This window comes from Brassica napus, chromosome C7 (genome assembly GCF_020379485.1).
Source record: "Brassica napus cultivar Da-Ae chromosome C7, Da-Ae, whole genome shotgun sequence".
Taxonomy (NCBI): Eukaryota; Viridiplantae; Streptophyta; class Magnoliopsida; order Brassicales; family Brassicaceae; genus Brassica; species Brassica napus.
In genome coordinates, this window is record NC_063450.1 from 29,235,514 (window position 1) to 29,260,073 (window position 24,560).

At 35.4% G+C, this 24,560-nt stretch overlaps 3 protein-coding genes and 1 long non-coding RNA gene across 5 annotated transcripts; 2 read left to right on the forward strand and 2 right to left on the reverse strand.

The window, feature by feature from the left end:
- The first annotated feature begins 1,928 nt into the window (after positions 1-1,928).
- Positions 1,929-6,575, forward strand: LOC106394490. 2 transcript variants are annotated; one of them, XR_001278878.3, is made up of 8 exons: positions 1,929-2,285; positions 2,472-2,713; positions 2,790-2,931; positions 3,155-3,240; positions 5,625-5,664; positions 5,779-5,914; positions 6,097-6,155; positions 6,229-6,575. It is a non-coding gene; the product is annotated as an uncharacterized LOC106394490 (long non-coding RNA). The 2 variants fall into 2 exon arrangements; XR_007326063.1 differs by having other exon boundaries at positions 6,265-6,575.
- Positions 6,576-11,929: 5,354 nt separating this feature from the next.
- LOC125590539 (glutathione S-transferase T2-like) lies at positions 11,930-17,482 on the reverse strand. Its single transcript, XM_048764139.1, has 3 exons — positions 17,306-17,482; positions 12,253-12,745; positions 11,930-12,033 (listed from the first exon to the last, which is right to left on the reverse strand). Exons 1-3 carry the CDS (start codon positions 17,480-17,482, stop codon positions 11,930-11,932), a joined length of 774 nt encoding a protein of 257 aa, XP_048620096.1.
- On the forward strand, positions 17,256-22,337 carry LOC106395130 (probable disease resistance protein At5g66900). Its single transcript, XM_013835652.3, has 4 exons — positions 17,256-20,040; positions 20,133-20,485; positions 20,563-20,765; positions 20,987-22,337. Exons 1-4 carry the CDS (start codon positions 19,918-19,920, stop codon positions 21,829-21,831), a joined length of 1,524 nt encoding a protein of 507 aa, XP_013691106.1. The 5' UTR covers positions 17,256-19,917; the 3' UTR covers positions 21,832-22,337.
- On the reverse strand, positions 22,087-24,254 carry LOC106390355 (serine/threonine-protein kinase SRK2I). Its single transcript, XM_013830799.3, has 8 exons — positions 23,897-24,254; positions 23,607-23,681; positions 23,434-23,535; positions 23,298-23,351; positions 23,115-23,207; positions 22,960-23,052; positions 22,671-22,874; positions 22,087-22,596 (listed from the first exon to the last, which is right to left on the reverse strand). Exons 1-8 carry the CDS (start codon positions 24,071-24,073, stop codon positions 22,306-22,308), a joined length of 1,089 nt encoding a protein of 362 aa, XP_013686253.1. The 5' UTR covers positions 24,074-24,254; the 3' UTR covers positions 22,087-22,305.
- Between the last annotated feature and the right edge of the window lie 306 nt (positions 24,255-24,560).

Here is a 24,560-nt window from a genome sequence, read left to right on the forward strand (position 1 = left end):
TCCGGCTAAGTGATTCTTCCCTATTTAGGGCGTATCAAATGGTATCAGAGCAATGATACTATCAGACTTTAGTTGGTGCTTGATATGACTCACAATTCCACCAAAAGAAGGATTTCTAAACGTTGCCTGATATGACACACATGTCCAACTAAATAGAGATTTGTTTACTCTCAGATAACCTCACCAAGAAACAAAAAGTGTTCTACAAAGAACAAAGAGATAAACTCAAAGAAAAGGGAAAAAGAAATGCTTTATTTCGTGGCTCATAGGCCCTATTTATAGGATTACAAGTTGAATAAATCCAAAGAAGAATGTGTTAAAAACAAGACATTGAAAATAGTAACAAAGACTTGACTAAATAAAGTTTTTGACTGAAACTTAGACTGCCTCTTGATATAGCCACGACCAGGACTTTGAAAAATGAAGAATATGCTCCTAATATGGGCCAAGACATGTCTTTTTAAGGCCTGGTCGAAATCCATCTTTTTTCCTTAGCCAATTTTTATCGGTTTCTCCATTTGGCTCAAACAAGTCTGTTTTTGATTCTTTTTTGTAAACCATCAAGCCCAAGACTTTCTTGGACATTTAGAACATGAATAATCACCTTTGCCATGATTGAATTGGTCGTTGGTTCATCAGAAAGAAGATTAGTCATTTCTAGCTTCTCGGGTGGTCTGAATTCGCGAGAACTGAAGATCACCTCATTTGTAAATGGCATAACTGTCACATATGAACTCCGTTTGATCTGATTCTTCTTCGAGGAGCTCCGTAATTGAGCTGAGAACATTCTCCAAGTGATTTCATGGGTAGAAGTCTCATGGTTTGGAAGATATGAGTCAAACAATTAACATATATCTTTACTGCTTTCCATGATTAAGCCATGCATGTCTGTTTTGTCCAGTGCGCTACCCAAGGGCACATCATTTAGAAATTTTCGGTTCGGGTCCGGATTGGTTTTTGTCGGGTCCGAATTTCAAATCTATAATTTTAATACCCGTAAAATATCTGTAAAATTCAGATATATTTCGGGTTCGGGTCGTTTCAGATATTTAGGACCCAAACTGGACCCGAAATACCCGAACTAGACTTGAAAACCCAAAAAAAATCTGAATAACCAAAAAAATATCCAAAATATTCAAATAGCTGAAAAATATCCAAAAATTTATCCAAAATCTTATCAGAAAACCAGAAAATACCTGAAATTTTACCTGAATACCCGAATTATATTTTTTTTTGAAAATCAAAATTTTTATCCGAATCTCGAAACTATATCCGAAAACTCAAATCTAAAACTTAAAAAATGCTGCAGTACCAAAAAAATACCAAAATATCCAAATATACATAATATAGTATTTGTTTCGGGTACCCGATCAGATTTCGGGTAAGATCTGCACCCAAACCGAAGCCTGCGGGTCCAAAGATAAATAATCCAACATGTACTTTAGCATGGACCCGGATCCGAATCTATTTCGAGTTGGTTCTGGTTCGGGTTTATAGATCCGAGTAAAATGTCCAGGCTTATGATATATACAAGAGTCAACAAGAGCTGACCCTAATTCGGACATGTGGAATATGTCACATGATAATGGACTGTCACATGCTATGTCTCTTACCTTGTTTCTCTGCGGCTCTGAAAGTAAAATCACCCATTGTCTTGGAGCGATTTCAATTTATTTTATGTTTTATGGGTCCTTGGAATATAAAGCTTATTTAAACGGGCTGATTTAAATGGTGGCCCAAAACTAAGAAAGGCATACGTTCCCACGTACGCACGCGCACAAACCACAAAGAGGAGGAACTACGAAACACGCTCTGTCTATCGAATCACGACTTGTGGCGCGTGGGATACTCAAATAATGACGTGGAGCCGTTAGACCATCATCAACCGGATTGCTTAAGGGGGTGCTTATTTTAATTAGGATTTAAAAAAAAATAATAAGTTTAGTGTGAAGAAGTGATGCTTAATCAGGAGTTAGAAGAACCGGCTCTTGTGGGACAAGTGTTCCATTTTGGATACATCTCTCTCTCTCTCTTGACGAAACCTTCATCAATCTGCTTCTCTCGATCTTCCGTATTGGATTTACTGTCTAAAGTTTCTGACTTTCCGAAGAGGAAGTAGAAGAGTAAGACGAAGATCATAGCAACAAAGCAAGATTGCTCTCTTCTCTGTAGATATTCCCCGATGGGTTGTTTTGGAAGCAGTAAGAAATCGAGCAAACGATCAGAGACTTTGAAAACCAGGAAGACCCTCGGTGGTACAAGCGATCAGACTCAACTCTGTTCAGGTACCGAGTGTGATTTCGATTTCATGCTGTTCTATTTGCCGTATAACTGATTCTGGGTTTTAGGTTTTGTGTTCTCTTAAAGGAGACAACATGTCAAAGTTTTGATTTTTTTCTTGTATGTTGCATTAAGTATCCGAATCTTTAATTTGATTTGGTTTAAAGTCATACTCTTTCCATATGTTGTAGATTCCATAAAAGTTAGTCCATATCGAGATGTAAACAAGGAAGGTGTTGTTGGTAAGGAGGAGGATCAGTTAGCTCTTGACGTGAAGGGTTTGAATTTAGAAGACCGACCCACAGGGAAAAAAGCACAGACCTTTACATTCGAGGAGCTTAAGGTTGCTACAGGGAACTTTAGGTCGGATTGTTTTCTCGGTGAATGAGGTTTTGGTAAAGTTTTCAGAGGAACTATAGAGAAAATTGATCAGGTAAACTCTTATCTTTTTTGAACAAGTTGGGTGTGATTGTTTTCTGAAGAGTATGGTGAAAATTATTTGTGGATAGGCTGTTGCAATCAAGCAACTTGACCGTAATGGTGCTCAAGGAATCAGGGAGTTTGCGGTTGAGGTGTTGACACTTACTTTGATTGGAGTAGTGTGATGGATGAAGAAGATAATAGATCATGGTTATGGAGAGCAAGTCTTTGGTAAGCATCTATCTGCATCACACGAGAACTTTAATGTATTCTTTGATATAAATTGCTTTCCTGTGACTTCATATTTGGATGCTAGATAGAGCATGGTTAAATGAACTAGTGTATGTTATTAAGTTCTTCTTTAAATTGGTGTTGTTATCGTTATGGGAATTGCATTGTTCTTGATTAAAATATATCCATTGGCTTTTAAATTGTTGAGTTTTATCTTGTGTAGGTGGTATAAAGGTGAAAGCCGACAGAAATGAGTCCTCACCTTATGCTGCTATGCTTGCTGCTCAAGATGTCGCTCAGAGATGCAAGGTAAAAGCAAATTCTCTATTGCCAAATTTTTCATCTAGAATGTTTTTCATTGCATCATAGAATATGAACAGAACTCAGCTCTGAACAGATTTATCTTCCTGCTATATGACTATAAGATTGTCTTGAATTTTGGTTGCTTGCAAACTCTCTATTGCCAAACTTTTTTTAAGAATCTCTAAATAAGAAACTAGCATTGGAGCTAAAAATCAAGGTGTCTCTTAACTAGAGTTTTTAATTACATTTAAATACTAAAATATCCATTAAGCACCTCTAAGGGGGTTTGTGGGTTAATGATGCTCTTAGAGCCAGTGTTTCTAGAACCTAACCGGAAACTGAACCGGATAGTTTTTAGATCACAGTCTAATATGATTAGACTGAGTCAAACTTATTCAATAATCTGATTTAATGTATTTTGATATATAAATTTAAAGTAATATTAATAAATATTATACATACTTAAATATAAATGAATCTAACACATAATACATCTAATCTATTAATTTAGAATCCTATTTTATCTACTATTAATAAGTCATAATTTGATCATTTAAAGAATTAATTAATATGACATATTTGATTATTTAAATTAATAATAAATCAACTATAAATTTGAATGTTATTTTTTAAATTATAACAAAATCTGTTAAGAAATAATCTAACAAAATCTTACTAAAAATTTAAATATTTTTTTATAAAATAACACATTAATTAATTTCGTAATTAGTAATATAATATTATTATAAATCAATGTTAATTTAATTTTTTTATAAAACAAGAAATAAAATTTATATTTTTTCTTATAAATTTTATAATTATATTTTGAATTATATAAAAATAGAAGTGATTTATGAATTAAATATGACAAAATTATATAAATTAGGTAAATTAACAAATTTTATTTTTTAAAAAGTATTTCACTTAAATAAATTATCACTCATCATTAAAATATGTTAAAATTTGTAAACTATATAATATTTTTATATAAAAATAAATGTATTAACATAGGTTAAACATTTATAACCATAACTATGTATTATCTTTTTATTTATTTTGAAAATATCAACAATATATTGTTTAAAATGTTTATATACAAAAATATAATACTTTATAATAACCTTTAGTTCATATACTATTTAAAAATATGTTATTAGAAAACTATGAAATTGTAATAATTCATTAAAAAAATTAATGACAAATCAAATTTTAATTAAAAAAAAAATTTATTTTAATTATTACAAAATATGTTAAAACAAGTTTAGAAAATATTACCAAAATTTCAAATATTTTTTTCATAAAATAATGTATTGATGTAGTAACAAAAAATAAATTCAAAATTCATGTAATCTTCCAAACTCAAAAATAGTTGTGTATTTTTTCAAAGTTTTTTTTGACAAAATATTCAATTTTGGAAATAAATATTCAAACTCAAAATGATTATATTTTAAATTTTACAAATGATAAAAGGAGGATTTACCAAATATTACTCGAAACTTGATTTTGATCGCTAAAGTATACCCAAACTTGAATCAAATGCAAAAGTAACCCAAAAGCCTTGTGAAATTACAGCCAGCCCCTTGTGACCAAACAAAAAAACAGAACTCATTTTTACGAATATATCCCCGCTAAGTCTTCTGAGATTCTATTAAATCTTCTGGATGACGTCCAGTCGTCAGGTATAGTTGATCTTAAAAATAATTTATAAATTTTGTAAAAAATATTTTGATAAACGAAAAATTAAAATCATGTAATTATAAACAGTTTTAAGTGATATAAATTAAGATATAATAAAATTGAATTGTTTTCAATAAAGATGAGTGAAAGTAGTGAATCATGATATTCTTTGGTCTAGGGTTTGACAACATAAGTTGTAGTATTGTATGTATTCTTAGGGTTAGATTTTAGAAAGCTTAAATCTTTTTTTGAATTTTTTTTAATCTACATGTGATTATTTCTGTGTATAGTAAACACTTTTTAAGTTTAATTTGATTTTATGAAGTGTTTAGTTAGTTAATTATTTTAAGGGTTATGTCTAGGGTCTAGACGACTAACATGTAAGTCGTCTGGGAAGTCTTCTAACTCTCGCTAAAAATATTTTAGTTTCCCACTAAAAATATTGAAGTCTTCTGGACGACTTACAAGTAAGTCATCTAGTAAGTCTTTTGATCGAAAATATTTAACCTTATTGGAATTTTTGTCTCCATATATAAAAAAGAATTTACACATTCTCTCTTCTCCTCTAAAATGGCTGCAACAAAAATGGTATGTTCCTCATTCTAAAACTCTCAAACCTCTCTCTAATCTCTTTGAACTTATAAATACCAAACTTTATATCAATTTATTGTTTTTGTCTCATGTCTTTCTCACTAGTTTATCTTGTTTTGCAGGTTTTTCATCACATGGTTCTCATCTTCCACTCATTTAAAGGTATATTTATTAATTTTAGATATGTATTTTTGTGTGTTCTATAAAAGTAGATCTATCTAGTATTCCACTCATTTTTTCTGTTTTAAAGCCATTTGAACGTTTTTGGAGATGCAGGTTTTTCAGATCTGGATTTGGATATGCAGGTTTTTCAGATCTGGAAGACTTCTGGGCTAGAAGAAACGACTTCCAGGAAGTCTTCTGACAGAGTCTTCTCCCATGTCTCCCTTTCATAATATATCTGAGCGTTTTGGTAAGTTCTTATGCTGATTTTTCTTCATTTGGTAACCTCATGTTGCATAAAATTCATATTTGTTTCTGAAACTAAAATTCTCCAAACCCACTCTAATCTCTTTGACTTGAAAAGACTAAACTTTATATGAATTTTTCATTTTTGTCTCATGTCTTTCTCACTAATCTATCTTTTTGTTGCAGGTTTTAATCAGATGGTTCTCATCTTCCACTTGGATATGTACTTTGTGTGTTCTATAAAAGTATGTCTATCTAATTTCCCACTCATTTTCTCTGTTTTTAAACCATTTGAACGTTTTTTGATATGATATGCAGGTTTTATAGATCTGGGTTTGATATACATGTTTTCAGATCTGGATCAGACTTTGGAAGACCTATGGGAAGTCTTCTCGGAAGTCTTCTAAAATATAATGCGCTAGAAGACTTTCAGAAAGTCTTCCAGGCGACTTCAAAGAAGTCTTCCAGACGACTTCAGACGATTTCCAGGAAGTCTTCTGACGGGGTCTTTTTCCATATCAAGTGGAGTCTAAGCTTGTCTTTGTAGAGGAATGATTTATAATAGTTTTGTTTGTGGTCTATTTTGTGATTTGCATGTGTACTCCTTTAGTTGTGATTTTTTGTTTGTAAATTTGAAGAGATATTAATATAGAAAGTTTGGTAAATATGTTCATTTTCCACGAAATTATCTTGCCAAAATTACTTGACATAATTGAAGTTATTGATACAACTTCAATAGCAAAACACAATAACACAAAAAATTAATCAAATTTATTACAACTAAGGGAGAAGAATCCTCAAGAAAACTTAGTCAAATTCACAAAAGATAAAACATTACATAAGTTCAAAGTTAGAACACTTTCATTAGATACATAAGTAAAAAGTATATCTTATGATCTGAGAAGACATGTACATTAAACCATGTTACTTGATATTCTTGAAGTTACTTAACACTTTTAAAAATTAAATAAACATATCTTAAAGTTACTTAACAAATTTACAAAAACTAACGTAGAAGACTTCCGCGGAAGTCTTCTCAATTAGCTAGAAACTTTACTAAGCATGAATGTTGGTAACCTTATAAATATCACCAATTAAGTTATAAATTTCATTCAGTATCCCCAATATTGACTAATATACATGAATTAACAAAAAAAAATTAAAAAGTCTTTATAGTTTTAGAGAAAATGAAAGTTTATTAAACACTGACGCAGACGATTTCCACGGAGGTCATCTGGTAGACTTCTAGAAAGTCGTCCATTTAGGTTAGTTTTGCAATTGATTTTTAACCTAGACGACTTACATGTAAGTCGTCCCGTCCAGTAGAAAATTAAAAAATCAATATTTTGTTATAACTATACGACTTCCATGTAAGCCGTCTCAGGTTAGTTTTGCAATTGAAAAATAAAACAAAAAATATTGTTTTTTTCTAGACGACTTACACGGAAGTCGTCCGTCCGAAGACTTACATGAAAGTCGTCCAAGATAAGCAAGGTTTGACCAGAATCTCGGAATAAAATCATGGACGACTTCCGTGTAAGTCGTCTAGACAAAAATAATTTTTTTGTTTTACTTTTCAATTGCAAAACTAACCTGAGACGACTTACATGGAAGTCGTCCAGGTATAACAAAATATTGATTTTTTAATTTTCTACTGGACCGTCTAGGAAAAGTCAAATTTTTGACACAATTCGGTCAAATGCAAAACTAACCCGTTTACCTTAGACGACTTACATGGAAGTCGTATCGATTTTTTTTTAACAAACAAAGATGGACGACTTCCATGTAAGTCGTCTAGAAAAACACATTTAAAAGTCAATTGTAAAATTAACATCTGCATTGACCAGAAGACTTCCATATAAGTCGTCTACAGCCAGACGACTTACCCGGAAGTCGTCTGAACGAACATATCTGGAAAAAAACTAATTTCATAGTTTCAACTAGTGAGATAACTTGTTTAGCACAAAAAAGTGTTCTCCAAGCACCCAGAATCTCAAACAAAAGTGACCCACCAAGAATCGTAAGCTTCAATGGCTCTATGAACCATTAAAAATTTAGAATCAAAATCTTGGGTTTTTTTGGATGAATATGGAGAGAAAGTAAAGAGATGTTGTTTTTGGTTCATAAAAATTGAGAAAGAAATAGTGTAAATCGATTTTTAGGTGCATTAAGAGCTTCAAATTGGTTGTTCATGGTGGTTGGTGTATTGATGGCAATGACAATATTGTGAATACTTGAGGAAGATGAGGGTGATAGAGTAAAATATGCATTTCCAAAAAAAAAAAAAGCGTTGGCATTTTCGTAAATAATCTGAACTTTAGGGGTGAAAGAGGCAAGTCAAAGTTCCAAAAGAAACATGGGTTAGTTTTGTGTTTTACTTCAAGTTTTGAGTCATATTTTCAAAAAGCCCATGATAAAATCATGATAATAAAGAATAATTTTACGAAAAGATAAATTGTATATGCTGTAAAAATTAAAGTAATCTAAAATTTTTAAATATTAATTAGAAAAAAAGAAAACTTAGTATCGTAACAGTAAAACAATATCCTCTATCAATTTACTAAAAATAATACGATAGATGCTACTATATATAAAATTTAGGAAAATAATAGGGCATGTAAATATAAATTAAAATATGTTTATATTATTTAAACAAAACAATGTTTTTAGTTATAAATCCCGTAAAATCTAAAATGATATATGTTAAAGTATGTTTTTAAACACAACATGTAAATATAAATTATCCTAAACATGTAAATGTAAATATAATTTATTTATATTTTCTATAATATAAATAAATAAATTTTAAAAATGTATTATATGTAAAATGTATAAATTAAAGAAAAGAAATATTTTGAAGAGGTTCTCTATTTTATTATTTCAGATTGTTATTTTATTGTACCTAACTCAAAAATAGATTCGTAAGTAAATAAAATTAATAACAAAGTAAAATGTATTAAAAAATCACTATATATTAATAATACCAGAGAAATATAAACAATATTATTATAGAATTACACAATATATATAACACTAAAATAGAAATATATATTTAAAACAAATTGTAATAATATCAAATACATTTATAAAATAAAAAATATTTGCACGGACGTGCGGGTCAAAATCTAGTTATAAATGTAAACTAGTTTTATGTTTATATGGATGGTTTATAGATTTTTAATATTTTTAATGTTTTTATCTGTTTAATAATTTTGAAATCCAATCCGGCTACGTGACCGACTTATGGTCGAACCAGTTATCAGACCCAACCCGGTTATGTAACTGGTTCATGGTCGAACTCGGTTCAACCACTGGTCGGTCCGGTCTTAAAACACTAGTTAGAGCGGAAGTAGACACGAACGCTTCAACAGTTTCTAGGTAAGTGCAAGTTGAAGGAAATAACCTTTTTTTAAAGTAGAGTGACTTGTGAAAGAAAGAACCATTTTCATAGCTTGTGGAGTTGTGGTGAATTATTTAATGTGATTACGCGGAGGCTTAACGTAGAAGCAGACGCAAACGCTTTCACAGTTGCTAAGTAACTGCGTGGCAAGTTGAATTAAAGAACCACTTGCATAGCTTGTGGAGTTGTAGTTAATTCTGTAATGTGGTTAGTCTCTCATGTTAACCATCTGCATCAATGAATCCCCTCTTGGGGTTCATAAAGATTTTTTTATATATTTTTAGTGGGACCATGAATAGTGATGAATTTCTATCTATTGTGTTCCTGTATTGGTGAACCTGAATAAGAGGTTCATAGGAATAAAATATTTTTTTTTTAAGTTTTCAATATATTGACAATACATGAATAAAATATAATAATTTTTAAAATATTTTAAAAGTTTTTATTCAATACATTAAGAATATTCATGAACATATAAAGATTATTCATCTACATTACCAAACTTTTTCCATACATTTTCAACTAAATCAGCTTTCAAACGATCATGTTTCTCTGAATTTCGAACTTCATTGCGAATGCCTAACATATTACCGATATTAAAACTTGTTCTCCTTTCCACCTTGAAACTTCTGCTTGACTCTCCTGACTCGAACTCAGATGTATCAATTTGAGTGTATCCGTCTCGTTCGTTCTCTACTATCATATTGTGCAATATGACACAAGTTCTCATAATCCTTCCTATCTTTTCCTTGTCCCATAGTAGAGCTGGGTTTTTAACTATTGAAAACCTTGATTGCAATACTCCAAAAGCTCGTTCGACATCTTTTCTGGTAGATTCTTGACGTTCAGCAAATATCTTTGCTTTAGGACCTTGAGAAAGTGGGATGGATTGGATAAATGTTGACCAATTTGGATAAATTCCGTCAGTAAGGTAGTAGGCCATACGATAAGTGTGGTTGTTGACCTTGAACTTAACTTTAGGTGCTCGACCTTGTAAAATGTCATCAAAAACTGGTGACCGATCAAGAACATTGATATCGTTGAGGGTACCTGGTAATCCGAAAAACGCGTGCCATATCCAAAGATCTTGTGATGCCACAGCTTCTAAGACAATTGTCGGCTTTCCTGAACCACGTGTGTACTGACCTTTCCAAGCCGTTGGGCAGTTTTTTCACTCCCAATGCATACAATCGATGATGCCTATCATCCCTGGAAACTCGCGTACCTCTCCAACATCGAGTAATCGTTGAAGATCATCCTCATTAGGTCTTCTTAGATACTCATCTCCAAACAATTTTATTATCCCATTAGTGAAATTTTCCAAACATAAACGTGCTGTACTTTCACCAAGTCGGAGATATTCGTCATATGTATCTCCCGATTGACCATATGCTAGCATACGTATAGCTGCCGTACACTTTTGAAATGCAGATAGCCCATACCTTCCGTGAGCATTTTTTCTTTGCTGAAAGTATGGAACTTCACTACTTAGGCGATCGACAATGCGAAGGAACAATGGCTTGTTCATTCGAAAACGCCGCCTAAACATTTCCTTTGGGTATGTAGGATTTTCCTTGAAATAGTCGTTCAATAGTTGATTGTGTCCTCGTTCCCGATTTCTTTCGATATAAGCTCGTCTCTTCGGGTTGTTGGCTTGACCATCAACTATTGAGTCGGTGAAATTATCAACTACTTGGTCGACCATTTCTTCTAAAGCTTCATCTACTTCATTACTTGATGAGGAAGACATTGTTGAAGCAATTTTTTCTCTTTTCCTTCCTACAAAAGGCAAAAGGGGGTTTGTAAATCATATTTAATCCTATTATTATTTTCTTTATTTCTTCTAAATTTTCATTATATATATATTTTTTTATTAGGGCTAGATATTTTTCATTAATTTTTTTTTCTTGTCTATATGGTATGTATTGTTGTCTTTTATCATTTTTTGAATTTAAAACTTAAAAATATTATTTTTAAATTCCATAACTTAATTTCTTTAAAACTTATAAAAACATTACTATCTTACAACAACATTATTTTTTTTCCTTTAAAACTTATAAAAACTTATGGATATGTAAAAAAGAGTGAAGAAAAGTTTTGAACTAACCTCTATGGATTGGTTGATGACAAGGAGAAGTGATCGTAATGTTGACAAGAATCAAAGCTAGTGTGGAGAAGATAATGATTGTACGAAAGTGTGGTGATAGTGAGAAGAATCGTGGTGATGGTTGAGAAGTGTATGAAAGTGTGGTGATGGTTGTATGAAAGTGTATGAAAGTGTGGTGATGGTTGAGAAGAATCCAAGCTAGTGTGGAGTGATCATAGTTTTGTGAGAAGAATCAAACAACATTTTATATATAGAGGAGTGAAAGAGGAATTGCACAAACAGAAGTGAGAGACATAGTTTATATATAGAGACATATTTTACATTTTCGTGAATCAAGTTGATCGGGTACATACACCCGTGAGTACAAAACTGAACCCGTGGGTACATACACCCGTGAGTAGAAAACAGAACCTGTGGGTACATACACCCATTAAAGCCGATGAAGTTAAAAGAAGTGTAGAAAGATACAAAATTCTACACTCTCCTGTGAATCAAACTGACATTACCTACTACTACAAGCATCCACCTCCTGCAACCCGTGACCTGATACCTAAAGAAACCGAGATAAAGAACAAGCATCCACGTCCACATGCATCCACCTCATGCAACCCGTGACCTGCAAAGCAAAACAGATTCAGACTTATTCAATAAACTTAAAGCAAAACATATTCAACAGATATCAAATGCCATCAAGTTCATATAAACCATTAACCTACTCAAAAATTCAAAAAAAAAAATTAAAGCCACTGACCAAATCAAAGCATTTCAGAAATGAGTTTATTTTTTAGAGACACTTCTTGATCAGAAAGTGTATCTTCAATTTTTGCTAGCAAACGATCAAGGATTTTCTGTTTGGATATGTTATTTTTGACAGCTAATATGCTCTCTATCTGATCAAAAGCTGCTTCATTCGCGTGCTTCTTGCGTTTGGCTGCTTTGCTAGCCTTAACACCAGGAGGCCTAACATCTTCCTCGGCAGACACCTCCTCTGCAGGTTCCTTCATTTTCTCCTTTGCACCATCTTTCGACAATGAGTGTGATCTCCATTTTTGATCAAACCTAAGCTCCCTCCAACAATGTTCAAGACTGAACTTGACATGATAGTCATTAAAGAAGATGTCATGGGCAGCCTTCATGACATCATTCTCATTTTGGCCACTCGCTTGCTCCTTCAAAGCGGCTTCATGGCTTCCCACAAAATTGCACACCTGCTCATTCACCCTTCCCCACCTCTGCTTACATTGACTCCACTCCCTAGGAACGGAGCCAATGAGCAGAGGGCTAGCATTGACATACTCCTCTATTCGCTTCCAAAACTTAGCTGCCTTCTGCTCATCACTACAAGAAAACAGCGGTATTCTGACGGACATTCCGACGGAAAATGAAATCCTCGGAATATCCCGAGGAATTTCCGAGGAAACACAAAATTGGGTTTCCTCAGAATTTCCTCGGAATATACCGACGGAATTCCGAGGAAATAACAATCCGTCGGAATATTCCGAGGAAAAATGTGTTCCTCGGAAAAAACCGATGAATTCCGAGGAAATATTATAGCCGTTGGAGAGCCGTTGGGGGATTTTACAAAATTCCGAGGAAATTCCGACGAAAACCCAAAAAATTGCTCAAGAACACGATTTGAGAATGTGGAGATTCGCGGAGTATACCTGTCTTAGGGTGAAAACGAGTGTAGGAATCAGGTAGAGCTCGAAAAGTCAAGGGGAATAGAGCCCAAAATTGTTCAAATCGGATGATTATAGAGAGAGAAAAAGGGGGGGGGTCGAATTATAGGGGAAATCGGAGGGGATGAGAGTTATGAGGTTTTGATCCAAAAGGTTCGGGTTTTGCCTTATACTTCTGTTTCCCGCACACGCATCGATCGATGCGTTTTTGTACAAATACGGATCGATCGATCACATTGTTACGCTTTGGTCCATCTTAGTGATCGATCGATGCGTTTCCGGACATATATCCATCGATCGATCGATTCGTTTATAAAAAAACTTACAAGATTTTCCGAGGACATTCCGAGGAACACTTGAGATTCTCGATCGATCGATGGGATAATCTAATCGATCGATCACATTGTTACGCTTTGGTCCATCTTAGTGATCGATCGATGCGTTTTTGGATATATATACATCGATCGATCCGTTTATAAAAAAACCTACGAGATTTTCCGAGGACATTCCGAGGAACGCTTGAGATTCTCGATCGATCGATGGGATAATCTAATCGATCGATCACATTGTTACGCTTTGGTCCATCTTAGTGATCGATCGATGCGTTTTTGGATATATATACATCGATCGATCCGTTTATAAAAAAAAAATTGACGTATTGAAACCCCAAACACTATTTCCTCGGAATTTCCTCGGAATATTCCGACGGAATTTCGAGGAAGAAGAGGGTTTCCTCGGAATTCCCTCGGAATAATCCGAGGAAATTCCGAGGAAATAGGGTTTTTAAACCGAAAACAACGTTTTACGGTTTGAATAACACCTATATAACCCTTATTAAGTGTCTTACGTTCATTATGAACGAAATCCCACAACATAAAAGAAACACTTATACCTTTTAATGAACGGTAAAGGGAATACTTTCAATTAGTTTTGAAATTTGTTATTTCATGGTTTATGCTCATCTATACAAAGAATCCTCAATGGTATGCATTACAACTGTATAAGAAATGAAATACGGCAAAAAAAATTGATGTTTTGAAACCCCAAACACTAGTTCCTCGGTATTTCCTCGGAATATTCCGAGGAAATTCCGACGGATATTTTACTATCCGTCGGAATTGCCTCGGAATATTTTCATTTTACCGGGCAAATATTTCGCAAAAATTGAAATTAGAATTCCGACGGATATTGTCCGTCGGATCCTAGGTTTTATAACCACGAGCCCCTTCTTCTTCCCCATTTCTCTCTTCTTCCTCTACGCGACTCCTCTCTTCTCTCCGGCGATTTCCCCCTGAAATCCGACGATATCTCCGGCGATCTCCCCATTCTCTTACACAAATCATGTAAGGACCCTATCCCACTCTCTTAGGTTCTATTTGTTAGGTTTTTGTGTAGTTTTGATAGATTTTTGTTAGGGTGATTGGTTAGGATTGTGATTTGGTTGTATAATAGGTTTAGAATTGTGATTTGGTTGAATAATTTGTTTTGTTGAATTGATTTAGAATTTTTTTATAATTTTTTTTATTTTTTTTGTATTTATAAAATCGATTTTTGTATATAAAATCGATTTTTGTATTTTACAAAACGATTTTTCTATATAAATTCGATTTTTTGGATTTTACCAAATCTTTTTTGTATATAAATTCAATTTTTTGGATTTTACAAAACATCTTTAATATCTATAAAACTTTTTTTGTGATTAAAAACTATTATTTGGGATTTAAAAATATTTTTAATATATATATATATATATTATTAAAACTATTTTTTGTAATTATTAAACTATTTTTTATTTATTAAAACTATTTTTTGCTTATTAGAACTATTTTTATATATTTATTAAATATTTTTAATATCTATAAAAAATTTTTTGTGATTAAATTATTTGGGATTTTTTTTTAAAAAAAAATTAATTTATATATTTCTGTATTTATTAAATATATTTTTTTAATTTACAGGTCTCATGATGATCAGACCCGGCCTCGACAGCGTCGTGGTCGTGGTGGTACGGGGAGCCAGTCTCGGGATTCCAGCCATTTTCAGGATTCCCCTTCGCCCCACAGCTCCAACCATACATCTCCCTCTGCTGCACCCGCTCCTGCTCCTCTCGCTCCCGCTGCTGCATCCGCTCCTGCTCCTCCGGGTCCTCCGGGAGTGATGAGTGTTGCGGAGTTGGTTCAACAGTCTGATCGTGACCATCTTCCGTATCTCACTCCGTATCCACATGGACGGGGTCAAACATGGTAATTAAACTTTTTTTTTCTTTAAATTTGGATTCATTATTAACCGTTTGTTTTTTTTATTAGGTTCAATCGATCCGGGAACGGGATCAGCGCATGGATCAACCGTATGATGTACTCGGCCCTCGACAGGGGACATCCGACTTTCACTCACTTCCCTACCGACAAGCAGGTTCTGTGGTTTCGTCAGTTTGCGGTAAGTATTCTAATTTTTTACTTATATTTTTAATCTTTAATATAAATTTTCTACTAATTGTGTTTTTTTTTCAGCAAGAGTTCAGCTGGAATTCCGATGAGACGCTCTTTATCTATCACCACTTCGTCCATAAAGTTACGGACAACTATGGGAAGCAGATCCACGAGTGGAAGAAGAAGTGGGAAACCAATAAGGTTTGATTTAATTTATTAAACAATTTTTTAATTCATTAAACTATTTTTTAATTTATTAAACTATTTTCTTTTCTTTTTTTATTAAAAGGTCCCAAAGTCGATGAACGACACGGTCTGGAAGGAGTTGTGTGCGCATTGGGATAAGGAAGAGACGAAAGAAACTTCTTCCACCAACTCCACCAACCGCAGGAGCGACCGTAAAGGGAAGGGCATCTACAAGCATAACTTGGGTGCTCAATCTATTGCCACTCTGGGAGATCGCATGGTAAGTTCAACCGCTTTTTCTTCAATTATTTGAGTTTCAGAATTTTAATTTATTGTGCATTTCTTCTAATTTCTAATGTTTCTTTAATTTATGTTTTTTTTCAAGGCGGAAGAAAATGATGGGGAGCCGGTTGATGATCTCGCCCTAATGAGGATGGCGTATACCAACAAGAAGACCGGCTAGATTGATGACGGTCTTGTGAGGGACGTGGTCGACCTGGTCCAAACTCAGGTGGTAGACGAAGTGTCTCAGCTTCAAACCGAGGATGACGCTTCGACGGCTTCGACCAACTTGTCCCGGTTTCGAATCAACGAAATCGTTGAATCCGTAAGTTCTTTTTTTTTTATGTTCAATTCATTTATTTCTTGGTTTAAATTTGTAAATTTGGCTATTTTCTATTCAGTCGGTTCCAAAGAAGAAGGGACGTTTGGTCGGTTTGGGTCGTCGCACCCGGTCGGTTCCTCCTTCTTCTGCACCACCGCCCTTTGTTGATCCAGAAGTACTTACGGCTCACTTGAAGGACAAGGATGATTGCATATCTTTATTGGAGACCCAGATGGCGGCTCAACAGGCGGGCTATGAGGCACAGAAGAGGCTGAACCAGCAAATGATGGAGATGATGCAGAGGATGTACCCGAACGAGGTGTTCCCGGACGTGCCAGACCCGTAGTTTTTTTTTTTCCAAAAACTCGGAATGTTTTATTTTTATTTGTGAAACTTTGAATATTAATTAATATGATTTCAATTTTAATTTTAATTTTATATTTTCGAATTTAAATTTCAAAAATTTTATTTTTTAAAAAAATTAATATTTTTTACATTCCGAGGAAATTAATTATATTTTTTACTTGATCGATCGATGCGTTTTTGGACATATATCCATCGATCGATCTGTTTATAAAAAAACATTCGGAATATACCGAGGGACATCTTCCTCGGAATATACCGAGGGACATGTTCCTCGGAATATTCCGAGGAAGATGTCCCTCGGTATATTCCGATCGATCGATGGATATATGTCCAAAAACGCATCGATCGATGAACTTCCGAGGAAATATCCCGACGAAGTTCTCCCTCGGTATATTCCGAGGAGATTTCCGACAAACTAGTGATCCTCGGAATTTCCTCGGAAATTTTTTTCCTCGGAATTCCGTCGAAAAATTCCGAGGAATTTCCGAGGAAAGAAGAAATTCCGAGGAATTATTTCTGAGGACTTGTTTCGTCGGTATGTCATCGGAATAACGTTATTCCGACGAAATTCCGACGATTTTTTCCCTCAGTATCCTTGCTGTTTTCTTGTAGTGCATTACTCACGATTGGATCCTTGCTGGTGTTCAACCAAGCACTGATCAGCACAATGTCTTTTTTGGTTGTCCACTTTCGCTTTGACGCAGGTTTAGGAACCTCAGAACACCCTAAGTCTATTGTTTGACTGCTCTGGGAAGCTAGTAGGTTAACCAACCCGGGAGAGTTAAGGGAAAAAGGATCCATTTTGATTTTTGATAAATGGGTTTAAAATTTGGTTTGTGTTTTCAGATGTGGATTGCCTATGATTTTAATCTAGTTTTGGCTTTGAAAGGACAAAAAATTAAACATACTCTAACTACCAAACATTGATTAAAGTTAATTAGACAACAACTACTACACAGAGAGCATTCAATAAACATCAAATCAGTTTTTAAAACTCAACCATTCATTACGCAACCAACCAAAACACAACTACACGGATTTGAAACTCAACCATTCATTAACATTCATTACGCAACTACCTAGTTCAGTTCAATTTCAACTCTACCTAGCACTCGAACTAATTAAGCTTCAGTGTTACCTTTTGTTTTCAGTCGAAGCAGAGCTTCTCCAAGTCCGCGACCTGCACAGAGAGGTTATAAACCTGCCCAGTGAGGTTATCAACCTCCTGATTGAGAGCTTTAACCTCTGCCTGGACATGGAAACAACAATCACACTTTCTTAGTCAGTTAATAAAAAATGAAGGAAGATATTACAAATTTAAAACAAAATTTTGGAAGTCACTTTACCTCCAGTCTCTCAATCTGATTATTGACCTCCGACACCCACTTGATCACCAGCTCAACCTCCTCCACACGCTCAGTGAGGCGTTCGATATGCTCTTGGACACCAATCACCCAAGGCTGACGATAATGAAACCCATCAGCCTTGTTAACAACAAAAACACATATGAGAATCTCGTTTGAAAAAAAAAATAAATGGAAAGAATTTAATTGATAAGAAGCGCTTACCTCGTACTTTTTGCAGGTGAAGAACCGCTTCCCAGGAAGGGTGTCATAGTCGTCCTTCCCCCGAACCTCGTCAATGATTCTCCCACCACAGGGACACCTTGTCGGAATCTCGTATTCTGAATCAGCCACGTATCCTTGCATATTGATGAACTCCTTTTGCCTCTTTGTCTCTCTTCTCTCTTCTGCGGGATTCATCTGTACTAGAAAAAGCAAAGATTAGAACACAATCAACGCTTAATCGAAACTAGAAACTCGATTTCGAACCCTAACTAGAAACCCCCAAATTAATTTCAAATCCCCGATAAACGAACCCTAAATGGAACCCGCATGACGATTTCAAACCATAAATCGAAACCCCCGTATCGATTTTGAACCCTACATCGAAACCCCCAAATCGATTTTCATTAACCGAGAACGCTTTCGAGCCCAAGTCGATTCAATCAAACCGTCAAAGTAGTCGATACTGACCTGAGATCGTCTAGGAGAGAGTCCGACGTCGATTAGATCGAGAAAATCTTCGGCTGTCGCGTCGCACGAGAAATCGCCTCCGAGAGAAAGAAACCCTAGCTTTGGAAAATAGAAGAGAAAATGATTCCTCTCACGCGAAACCCTATTTTTTTCGCATTCGACGCGATAACGCGTAGCCACTGCCTATTCGACGCGTGGCTTGAACCCGTATCATACGGGTTCACTCGCAAGAACCGGATCACCGATTTAAACTCATTTAATCTTTTCTTTCTAATTTTTGGGCCTATGAACCCAAGCCCATGAACCTCTTTAAAACCGCTGATGTGGATGCTATTATCCAACTTGAATGGAATCAATTGGTGTATATAATGTATTATTTTTTACTAGAAGTAAGTACACATTAGAAATGCATAGAGTACTGGGCCAACTAAAGAGTATTTACATGTAATTAATTGGGCGGCAAGCGGGAGGAAGGAAAGTCAACCACGACAGGATTGCTTTCCAAGTAAGCTAAAAACTTAAAACATAGTACAAGAGAAGAGTTTCAGAATCTATCAAATACGATCTGAAAAGTATTTTTAAGATTCTGAGTTTAGTTTTGTCTGACCACTGAAATTAAAAGAAGAGAAACAAGGATGAACAAGGCGACTGAGATTGTGGTTAGTGCTGTTGCGGGAGCTTTTGCCTCTGAGGTGCTGAAACTTGCGATTGGAGAGGCGAAGCTGGTGTTTGCTTTCGGCTATGTGTCTAAGGAGCTCGCATCGACCATGGAGGATTTGCTTCCGATAGTCACAGAGGTCGAATCGATGCAAGACGTTGGGGAACTAAAGACGCTGAAGGATACTATCGACAAAGCTCGTGTGGTGGTTGAGGAGTGTAAAAGCGTCAAGAAGTGGGAGATACACTTAAAACATTATTATACAAGAAGAGTTTATAAAATCAACAAGAAGATGCTCGACTTCTGTTAGGTTCAACTACCGCTAATTCTGCTTAGGAACCAAGGGAAGCACTCTCTTACGCTTGAAGCCATTAATATCTGTATCCGAACCATCTGTAACAGGATCGATCTTATGGATGTTCGCCCGCGCGTTTACACAAACCTTTGTCCAGTTCCCAAGATTGATGATAAGGTTCATGTTGGACTGGATTGGCCATTGATGAAGCTTAAAATGAAGGTCCTCTGGTGTCTGCTTTCCCTGGATGCGGAAAGACCACCCACGTTACTCATCTTTGAATGAAAAAGATGCTAAAGCCCTTCTCGTTCACGTTGCACCGCGGCCTTATAACGCGCCTCAAGCTGAGTATGAAGAAGTTCTCCGAAAGGTCTCAGTTTCATCTCTAACAATTTACAAACTTCCTGATTCTAGATTCTTTACCCTTCAAGTTTTAAAACTCATCTTGGTCTTTTTTTTCAGATATTGAAACGTTGCAATGGACTCCCACTACTAATTGAAGTACTTGGCGTTCCACTTAAAGGAAAACCTCTCTATTATTGGAAAGGGCAGGTGGAAAGCTGGTCTGAAAAAGAAACAAATCTCGATGGTGTGCTAAAACTTCTGCAGCCTAGCTTCACTGCCCTGGAACCTCATCTTAAAGAGTGTTTCATGGACATGGGTTCGTTTCTGGAGGACCAAAAGATACGTGCTTCCGTTATAATTGACATATGGGTGGAACTATATGGTAAAAGTCCTACTAGTAGTAGTCTCGCATACATGAAATACCTCGATGACCTTGCTTCCCAGAACCTGCTTAAACTTATTCCTCTCGGGTATGTTGTAATTATGTCTCAACCATTGTCTCTTTTCCATCTACCTTTTTGATAAACTTGTTTATTTGCTTTTACAGGAGAAAAGAGCATGAAGATGGTTTCTACAATGAGCTCCTAGTCACTCAACATGATGTCCTGAGGGAGCTTGCTATCCATCAAAGCAAACAAGAAGCAGTCCTGGAAAGAAAAAGACACAGTTTGGTGATACAAGGCGATAACTATCCTGACGACTTGCTTTTGAGTCAAAGGGAGTCTGTCCGCTTCCTCTCTATCTCTACAGGTCAACTTTTTTACCGCGATTATATCTTCTCTTTATATAAGAGATCGTTAAGTTAGATGAGCTTCCAACATAAAACCGATACCGATTGTTTATAAGTGGATTAGCTCATCTATCTTATAAGCTACTTCAACTGCCGATATATGGGAGACTTTGTCTCTAATAGTAATGATTTCCTCCTTTAACTCAACTATGCTGCTTCTCTTTTGTTTGTTTTGTTACAGATGATTTGTTCTCATCTAGTTGGGAGGAAATGGATTCATTTCAGTTCCCTAAGGTTGAGGCTTTACTTCTTAACATCTCTTCATCAAACTATGCACTACCAGGCTTCATTGCTACAATGAAGAAACTCAAGGTTGTGATTATCATAAATCACGGTCCTGATCCTGCAAAATTGACCAACTTGTCGTGTCTCAACTCGTTACCTAATCTGAAACGGATCAGACTGGAGAAAGTTGAAATCACTTTTCTGGACATTCTCCAGTTGCAGCTTGGCAGACTGAAGAAGTTGTCTTTGGTTATGTGTAGTTTCGGTGAGGTTTTCTATGACACTGATGAAACAGATGCCTCTAAAGCCCTTCCTAGTTTACAGGAGATTGACATAGACTATTGCTATGATCTTGATGAGTTGCCGTATTGGATCTCTGAAGCCGTTTCGTGGGAGAAACTTAGCATCACAAACTGTCATAAGCTCTCTATACTTCCTGAAGCTATAGGCAACTTGAGTAAGTTAGAATTGCTGAGGTTATGTTCTTGTATTAGTCTCTCTGAGCTACCCGAAACAACTGCGAGACTCAACAACCTGCAGTTTCTGGATATTTCTGATTGCTTAGGATTGAGAAAGTTGCCTCTAGAGATAGGGAGACTGGATAAGCTGAAGAAGATCTCCATGAACAAGTGTTGGAAATGTGAACTGCCGGATTCAGTGAGGAATCTAGAGAATCTGGAAGTGAAATGCGATGAAGAAACTGAGATGGTCTTGTGGAAAGGTTTAGAGGAAAAAATGATAAACTTGAATGTTCAAGTGGAGGAAACAGAGCACAACCTGAACTTGCTTCGACTGTTGTAAGTTGTGAGTGAAAAGAACACTGTCACTACCTTTTGTGTGCGTCTTGTAATGTTGTTTATTCGTCTCATCATGCTTCTGTTTTTACTAATAAAACTTGTCTACATTTACATATTTGATTTTGAGTTTCCATCCACTTTAGACAATAATTTAAACAGCTACAAATGGCAGAAGAGGAAACAGTGGACGACCTCAACTGGCTTCACCTGTTGTAAAGTATGTTTGAGTCTTGTGTGATATCTCTTGCAAGTTTGTGAGAAGATTGGAAAATATATATTTATATATAGATAATGATATTTTACATTGCATATATGTGTATGTAAGAAGAAAAGACAGACAAACAAACAGACAATGAGCCCAATACAAAAATAACAGAAACCAGAGGATCAGACATACTGGTCTTTGAAGAAAAGGCATAAGGAGAAGAAGTGAGTGCTTTTGGTCATAAAGAAGACAAAAAGAACAATCTTTTTTCTATCACAGAGCATAAACTATCTCTCCGCTACTATCAATATCGATCTCAGACTCGGAATCAAAGTCGTCCATATCATCATCAAGATCAAGATTGTCCGTCATGAAATCGTCTAGACAACGGTTTCTCACAGCGGGAATCGTGGCTTCGGAGATGATCTGCATGATCGCGTCGAGGCTCTGCATCGGTTGTTCAGGCTCTTGAAACTGGCTTCCCGTGTTGCTCTCCTCTATTAGATCAGCTGGAAGGTTCTTCAAGAACCAAGCATGGTTTTTGATCTCCGGTATGCTAATCCTCTGTCCATCAAACATGTCAATTCTCTTATAGTTAAAAGATTTAGAGATAAGAGTAAAAGGAAATGATGACATACGGTAGCGGGATCAGCAACGAAGATTCTTGAAATGAGATGACAGCATTCAGGTGAAATCCTTACGTCTTCAGGGATCGCGTATTTAACGCTAAGGATTCTCTGTATAGTCTTACGATAGTCTCTAGGCTCGTCTGGATCTTCGAATGGATAAGCTCCAACCAACATGACGTATAAGGTTACACCACACGACCATACATCTGCAATCTGGTGTTGTAACCATCTCTATTAATTATTCATCCATGTGGAGTAAAAACAGCAGATTCTTTCTTACTTTAGGAAGCTATATTACCTTGCCATCATATTCTTGACGAAGTAGCACCTCTGGTGCAATGTAAGCAGGAGTGCCAACAGTTGATTTTGGTTGCGAGTGAAGAACAGAAGACTGTCAAAAAGCAAAGACCTTAAAACAGAGAATGGAAGAAGAAGACAACATTCATCATATACCTTTGAGTATCCAAAATCACATATTTTCAAGCGAGGTGCAGGACTTCCGTCCAATAATGTATTCTCCAACTTCAGGTCACGATGGCAAATTTGCTTCATAAAAGAAACATGAACAAACAGAGTAAATCATAAAAAATAAAACATGTGAACTTGAGTTTACAAGAACATTATATCTCTGCATACCATGGCATGACAATAGCTGACTCCAGATATAAGCTGCTGAAAGAAGAATCGAGCCTATACAAGAATAAATTAATTTAGAAACAGAAGCGCCTTAGACATGAATTAAAGAATCAAGCTAAAGAGGGATGCAAACAACCTCATCCTCGCTAAACCGTCCAGCATTGCAAATCCGCTCATAAAGTTCACCACCAGAAGCATATTCCATTATAATAGCCAAATGAGTCGGTGTTAAAATGACCTACCCTCAGTCACAAGAAACCGTGTGTTAAAAGAGTCTACTAAAACCACACTCAAAGATGAAACTTTTACCTCTCTAAATCTGACAATATTAGGATGCCTGAGTGACCTGTGGTTTATTATTTCCCTCTGAACATTCTCATCAATCTGAAAACTCGTAATCCATCACCATTTAGTTAAAGCTCAGCACTTTAAAGCATAATCATCATCAACAAACCATAATAACCATAAAAAGTCGAATGATTTATAAATACCCTAAATCTGGAAAGTGCAAGTTGATCAATGAACTAAGAAAAAACATCAACTTTCCAAATATAGAAAATAAAAATTTAAGCTTTTTTTTTTTTAAAAAAAAAGAGAACCTTGTCTCCTCGCTCGATGTATTTAACAGCAACGAGCTCCTTTGTGACTTTATCTCTCATGAGACGAGCTACTCCGAAGTTACCAGACCCAATATCTTTAACGAAGTCGTATCGATCACTGTCGTGCATAATCGGCATATCCATCGGTCCTGTGCTCACCGCTGCTGCTCGATCCATCTCCCTCTCTCTTCCTCCAATCACATCAGAGTTTTAAAAACCTCGATTCAAATTTCGAATCTTCCCACGAATAGAATCTGGAGTCTTAGGAAGAGGAAGACTCGCGAAATGAGGGAAAATATATCTCCAAGACGAAGGAAAAAGCGTATGAGAGCTGAGAAGAAAGAAATTAAAAAATTAGAAATAAAAGGCAATTATTGGTCGTCCCAAGAGATAAGGATAGTCTCGAAACGACAACGTTCTGTTGGTTGATACGACAGTAGCCGCCGCGTTTTGATCATTGATGTTGCTTCTCAAGAAACTATAACCCCCCAACAAGTGAAATTTATTAAAAGGAAAAATAAAAATTAAAGCGCGACTTCACTTGTCCTTGTCGGCTAAAAACAACAATCTTTTCTTCTCTTTAAATGCTCTGTCTTTAAATGCTCTGTATTTATCCATTAGATTTATTTTTCTATTAGACGAAAATTGTATCAACCAGACATAA